This window comes from Branchiostoma belcheri, unplaced genomic scaffold, assembly GCF_001625305.1.
Source record: "Branchiostoma belcheri isolate BF01 breed outbred unplaced genomic scaffold, Haploidv18h27 scaffold82, whole genome shotgun sequence".
Classification (NCBI taxonomy): domain Eukaryota; kingdom Metazoa; phylum Chordata; class Leptocardii; order Amphioxiformes; family Branchiostomatidae; genus Branchiostoma; species Branchiostoma belcheri.
In genome coordinates, this window is record NW_017804487.1 from 906,039 (window position 1) to 913,044 (window position 7,006).

Sequence of the window (7,006 nt, forward strand, 5' to 3'; positions counted from 1 at the left end):
CCGGTATATTGGCACTTTCAAGTTACATGTATTCGAGATCTGTACTGTGCTATGTATGGAATACGTTGCCGTATCCGTGCAGTTTATAGTGTGAAAAGATTTAAACAAAAGAATGGACACACGGTCACACACCAGAAAGAAAATGACCAGAAAGTGATTTTATGTGAACTTTATTCCAACTGTTACACACAGTTTACAGAGAGATCAAATTTTCAGCAAGTGAACCACTGTCGCCTCATCAGGATAATTAATGACCAATCACTTTACAACGTGATCTCGCGAGAGTTACGGTTACAAACACGTGACCTTATTTACATGAGACTTTACTGATACCTGATGTAAGCAATTGATCACAAGTGCCAGGGACTTTATATCGTCCACCATCTCTATTAAGTGAAGGCTGAATTGGTGGTCATTAATTGATGAAGGCGACATGCAGTGGTTGCTTAAAATTTGATCTCTGTAAACTGTATGTTGGAATAAAGTTTAACGTTTTACTATGATTACTACCAACACAGATGAACTTTCATGATGACATTAGAAGTGATTTTAGTTCAACTTTGGGTTGTTTTTCTGTAGAAAACCTACTTGTCTGTGTTGAAGCTAGCTGTTGTACAGAGAAGACTGAAAGACATGAAGAACAACCTGGCAAGAGAAACGGCCAACAGAAAGGTTGGTTAACCTGAGGGATCAATATCTGGGTGCATAATGCACTTTTGAGCACCTTAAATTGGAGCTTTTATTGACTGTGGGTACACTGGTGCTAGTCAACGTGACTGTATAGCGACAATAAAACGTAAACTTAAACCAGGATGGTCCACAGGCTATCATGATCACCGGTGTACATGTAGCTAGACAATATATACTGATACTAGTAATAGCCGTTAGTACCTAAAATTAAAAAGCATCTGCCGGATACAGTGGTGCAAGCCAAGTGGGCATGGTTTTAGGGGAGGGGGGGCATTCTTAAAATTCAGGTAGCACACTGGGCTATCTAGGTTCAAAAATAGGTTGCCCCAAGTAAAATTTGGTAGCCTATAGGGCAACTGGGCAACCAGGTATTTTGAATGCTGGGTAACATATGGTAAGGTTGTAGTCACACCAGTGCACCAAAGAATGAATTTCGAGTCCAGGGTGTCAACATTGAACATTGTTGTGTGCGAATTGTTTGCAATTAAAGGTTCTATATGTTTTTGTTAAGAAGCTTATGTCATGTAGTACAAAAAAGTAGGACAAAAAAAGAACATGATCAGCATAATCTTGCCCATGTCATTGTGTCTGTTACCTACAAGACTCTGAGTGGGTCATTTTTGATACAATAAATTCTACAAGCTTAGGGTTTTTACTACAACTGTTACAGCAGAATTTTGGAGGAATGGAACTATTTGTGAATTATTGTGTTGAAATCTACTTTATTTTGCAGTTGACCAAGGGGGTTTGGGAGATGTGGGTAAAGAAATGTGAACACAGAGAAGAACTCAAACTACTTCCTGTAACAAGAAGAGCCAGACATCACCACAGGTGAGTATACAGAATATATATACAACTTCTAGCATTGCTTGTAGGGCTCAAAATACTCAGGCCACACGGACTTAATTTTATGGATGACATCCGCATGCGCATTGATTTTTGCCTGTTTGCCTGGCTCTAGGCCTGGGTAGTCCATGATAGTTAGCAACAATACGGAGCCGTTGGTAACCTTGGGTCCTTGGAGGATGGTACCGATGGCAACAAAGCTCCACGACGCAAGAACTCACTACATACATTTGTATGCATTTACGTACAGTGCCAATTCATAAATTCCGCAAAAAGCCGGCATGTGCCGGCTTGTCATATACGTCGCTATGTACTGCTGGAAATTCACAATGCCAGCTTTGTATTCCTGTGGTTTAGTAGCATTTTTATTTTTGGCTGGAAATTTTTTTTTTAATTTGCCCGCTCTAGTTTGGGGTCTTCAGAGGATGTCATCCATAAAATTAATTCGGTGTGGCCTAACTCTGGTAACATTGCACCAAATTGCACTAATAAAATAACCTGCACCAGACAAGTTTTACCTGCACCACATGTAGAATTTCAGAAGTATGGATTATAACTGTGTTGTAGTTTATACTGTCTAAGAACTGTTAAAGTTTGTATGACACCAAAATACGACATTTTCTTATCATAAAACCTCAAACCACATTTTCTTAGCATAAAACCTCAAACCATAAAGAATCAATATACTTAGATATGTTGAGTAAGTGGCTGTTTTGTTTTTATATTGACAGGCAAGTCAAGTTGAAGAAAACCTGGACCATCTGGACAGCATATGTTCAGTGGAGAAGGCACAGGGAGGTAAGAAAAGTTCCTTATTCACTTGATAGCACTGTACAAAACTATGTATTATTATTGTCTACCTCCCACTTCTACCAAAGTTGAAAATATAGGTGCATACATGTATAATGCTATCTCTAGTGCTGTGTACCAGTTCGCTGGACTGGTTTGGGTCTTGTAAAATGTTTAGGTTCAAGTAGAAAAAAACCTTTAAGGCATGAACCAGTTCCAGACTTATTAAAAAAGAAACATGTCACATGTGACAGGACTTCCATTTAGCATCCTATCCGAGGGACGTCCCTAACCGAAGCTAGGTACTCATTTCCACCTGAGTGAAGTAAGGAAAGTCGTGTAAAGTGCCTTTTCCAAGGGCACAAGATCGGTGGCATGGGTAGGATTCGAACCCGAGACCTCTTGGTCCTAAGCAAAACCAAAACACGCTTACCGCTATGCCACGCGACCCCACATTGCTCATATTACTCTTTACAAAGTATATTTTGGCTGTGCAAACAGGCCTTTATAATGATCAGTCCTCCTTTCCTAGAAAAAAAAAATGCTATAATAGGACCACATTAAGAAAACCTTTTTTGGCATCACTATCCTTTGATATAGAAATTAAATTACATAAGCCTTAGGTTAAAAACAAGTCCAGAGAACATTTTAAATTGTGCCATGGATGACTAGTGGACACAAATGAACATTTTCCCTAGAGAAGGAGATATACAAGCAAACTGCAGCAGATTTTTCTATCCTGTCCTTGGTGCTGAAGTCACCATCATTTTGAGCAATAGTGTTATCAACTGTGGCATTTTGTGATATAAATAAAATAAATCATCAAGAAAGAAAGCATTGCATTCATACATGTAGCTACTAGACACAAATTACACACCTGGTTTTCTTTATTGCACAATCATATACATAATGATTGTATTATTTTCTACACCACCCCCAGTGGAGTGGAGTGGATTGTTTTTGCATGTTTGTAGGGCATTGATATTAACATAATTTATGCAAGTTTACTGATCAGTACCAAAATTGATTCTGAACTTTATATAAAACAGATTTTTTAAAATGATTTTTGTATCAGGCAATAACAATATTATTTATTAAATGTATGGTCTGAATAATTACAAACAAATACAAATTAAAACATAAATTTAATTCAATCATCCCACAGGAAAAAATAAGATTTTCTCCTTGCAATCCTGTCCTTGGTGCTGAAACCACTATCATATGCACACAGGCATATAAAATACTTCCTGCATAAAATGCAATTAAAAACGGGTTTGTGCACCTGTGAAACTAGGGATGTACACATATTTCTGATGTCTACCTGCACCTACTTGGTACATTTTTGTATTAAATTTTTAATGATCCAAGACTTATAACACCTAAATGACTAAAAAACCTACTAATAAGTCCTTTATGTTGTACAATGTGCAACTACTACTTACTGACACTGTATACAATATAATGTTTGGTGACATATGCAGTACATGACAGTTGTCACACTAACAAAAAATTGCTCTATTTCAATGTGTACAATAATTGTAACAATGGAAAACTTAATTGACATATTCCCTTCTTACAAATTTTTGCAAACATATTAACAGTGTTCATGTTATCAATACAATTTTAACTTCTTTCATTATATGATAGCAATTTGAAATTTTAAAACCTGTTCCATGTGAATTTGTCAAACAGTGTAAGGACCATTTAGTATAACACACCAGCTAACAATCTCTAGTGATCTAGCTTATACATTATTATACAGTTTAACAAAGTAAAACCTGCATGATGTTCAATGTTAGAAAAAAACTGATTGTATGTCAACGTTTTGTCACTCAGGTGTCAGATCATGGAGTTAGAATACATGTAGCTCAATCAGCTTGAAAAATTTATGTCCCTTGCAGGGCCTAGGGGTTCACTCCAAAAAAAGGCTAGGGTCAGCAGTTTTTTCTAGGGTCGGTTGACAATCAGAAAACACATCATTTTTTCCCCTAGGCCCTATCAAGCTGTGCACATGCATGTACATGTATTATCCATGACATGGATATAGGTGTAATTTATAGAAGTTGTGCACATGTATAATCTTCATAATTGATAAGCAATCATTAAGATTTCTGTGTCAGGGGGTAGCGGCAGAGCAGGTTACCAGTAATAAGAGCAGAAGCTGCTGGCTCGTTTGCATACACAGCTGCAGCACCTGCAGCTTCACCTGTAGCTGCACCTGTGTTGAGAGAGAGGGAAGCAAGGGATGCTTGTCATCAAGAGAAGTTAGGTTATTGTCAGGGGTTGGTAGTAGGGCAAGTTGTCAAGAGCAGCTGCTGGCTCATTTGCATACACATGCAGCTGCAACACCTGCAGCAGCACCTGTATGAGTCGACAGAGGGTGAGGGATGCTTGTCATCAGGAGTTAGGTTTTTGTCAGGGGTTGGTAGTAGGGCAAGTTGTCAAGAGCAGCTGCTGGCTCATTTGCATACACATGCAGCTACAACACCTGCAGCAGCACCTGTATGAGTCGACAGAGGGTGAGGGATGCTTGTCATCAGGAGTTAGGTTTTTGTCAGGGGTTGGTAGTAGGGCAAGTTGTCAAGAGCAGCTGCTGGCTAGTTTGCATACACATACACGTACACACATACACGTACAGCTGCAGCACCTGCAGCAGCACCTGTATGTGTCGAGAGAGGGTGAGGGATGCTTGTCATCAGGAGTTAGGTTTTTGTCAGGGGTTGCGTTGGTAGTAGGGCAAATGGTCAAGAGCAGCTGCTGACTCATTTGCATACACAGCTGCAGCACCTGCAGCAGCACCAAGGACAACAGTACCCGCAACTGCACCAAGAACAGAGCCAAGGAGAACTGGGAGGGAGAAACTTGGACCAGATCCATGGTTACTGTTGCTTTCAGGTTTGTCTGTGATATTCTGTGGTGTCATTGTTACAGTAGTAGAGGGCATGTTTTGTTGGACACCCACCGACAGTGTTTGAAATGTTGAGCCAACTGGACTTGCTGCAATACAGATGTACAGACCAGCGTCTACTGCTGCTGTAACATCTGTAATGGTTATGGTACCGTTATCTGTCACAGTCACCCTCCCACCTGACTCTACAGTTACATTCAGTCCAGATGGGAGAATGACCGTGACGTCTGGTTTTGGGATGCCCGAAGCTTCACAGACCAAATGGAGTGTCTCCCCCTCTACCACTAAGTTGTTATAAACCTTCTCGAACCTGACAATCGTGGGATCTTCACATGTCAGGTCTTCAGGATTGAGATCTTTCAGAAGCTGGCCAGAGTTTCGTGGATTAGTACAGGTGATCTGGTTTTGGAAAGAAGGGGATCCAGTCATTTACAACCTGAAACCAACCATCCTACAGTCACACTGCCAGGGGTTGTTACTGATGTATACGTAAGTGATTGATATCAGCTTGTCATAGGCTGCGGAGGAAAGTGTTGTCATCTGGTTGTTTTCAAGGACAAGTCGAGAAATTGAGGAAATCTTGGACAATGCCACAATAGGAAAAGTTTTCAAGTTGTTGCCAGACAGTTTCAAGTACGAGAGACTTGCTATTCCTGTGAATGTGTTTGGATAGATCTGTAATTTGGCATTGTTCTGCAGCTGTAGATGGCTGAGACTGGACAGACCATAGAACAGATAGTCTGGAAGCTCAGTCAGATAATTGTTATAGAGATACAGAGTATGTAATTGAGTAAGTCCTTGAAAAGCCGTCAATGAAACTGCTGAGATTTTGTTTGTGTCGAGGCGGAGTTCGTTCAGTTTGGGCTGGTTGGAAAATGCATTGGCAGGAATGTCTGTGATGTTGTTGTTGTGCAGATACAGTTGAGTTAGCTCAGGAAACTGATATTGTATGGTGGGAATGCTGGTTAGTTGATTATATTGTAGTTGAAGTTCCCAAAGTTGTGGCAAGTTTGAAAATGCATCAGACTGAATGTGTGTTATCTGGTTAAAGCGCAGGTACAATCGTTGAAGTTGTGGCAAGTTTGAAAATGCACCGGACTGAATGTGTGTTATCTGATTTGAGTGCAGGAACAACTGTTGTAGCTGTGGTAGGTTGGCAAAAGCAGAATTTGGGATGTTGCTGATCTCATTGCCTTGGAGACGAAGGTCATATAGTCCCTGCAGATTGGTGAAAGTGTTAGGTGGGATTATTTTCACGTGATTGCTATAGAGATACACTACCAAAAATGATTTTTCTTGTTTTTCTTGTTTTTCTTAATTCGTGGACAAATTTTCTTATATGAAGAAATTTCAAGAAAAATTAAGAATAAATAAGAAAAGAGCAACAGATCGTTCTAATTTTTTTTTCTTGTAAATTTTCACTACAAGAAACATTTTCTTATTTTTTTTTACGTGAAGAAATAATTTCTAGCAATGATTTTCTCCCCCTAGAATGTTCTAGAAAATTGAGTTAAATGGTCTTGTTTTTCTTGTCAGAAGAATTACTTTCTTGCCATGGTTAAGAAAATACAAGAATTTTTCCCTTAAGTTTCTTGTATTTCTCATAGTAAGAAAAACAAGAAAAGCAAGGTTTAAAAAATAAGTCATAACTAGAATAACATTCTTGAATTTTCTTGTTTTTCATATCAAGAAACTTTGAGAAAGGAAGTTCTTGCTTTTCTTGGGCCGTGTCAGAAAACAAGAATTTTGATCTAACCTTTCTTGAGATATATT

At 39.1% G+C, this 7,006-nt stretch overlaps 2 protein-coding genes across 3 annotated transcripts in view; one reads left to right on the forward strand and one right to left on the reverse strand.

Annotated features, from left to right (window-relative positions):
- Positions 1-584: 584 nt before the first annotated feature.
- The window catches only part of LOC109486644 (protein SFI1 homolog), a 42,615-nt gene continuing 36,193 nt past the window's right edge, over positions 585-7,006 (forward strand). Inside the window, exons 1-3 of the mRNA XM_019790501.1 lie at positions 585-672; positions 1,424-1,521; positions 2,268-2,334. Of these exons, the coding sequence (XP_019646060.1) occupies positions 634-672; positions 1,424-1,521; positions 2,268-2,334 (204 nt within the window). The 5' untranslated portion in view covers positions 585-633. The remainder of the gene's footprint in view (positions 673-1,423; positions 1,522-2,267; positions 2,335-7,006) is intronic.
- LOC109486675 (leucine-rich repeat and immunoglobulin-like domain-containing nogo receptor-interacting protein 2) overlaps positions 3,304-7,006 on the reverse strand; it is a 19,332-nt gene continuing 15,629 nt past the window's right edge. The window contains exon 4 of one of the 2 annotated variants that reach the window (XM_019790559.1): positions 3,304-5,112. In XM_019790559.1, the coding sequence (XP_019646118.1) occupies positions 5,039-5,112 (74 nt within the window). In that variant the 3' untranslated portion in view covers positions 3,304-5,038. The remainder of the gene's footprint in view (positions 5,113-7,006) is intronic. The other variant, XM_019790558.1, reaches the window with a different exon arrangement.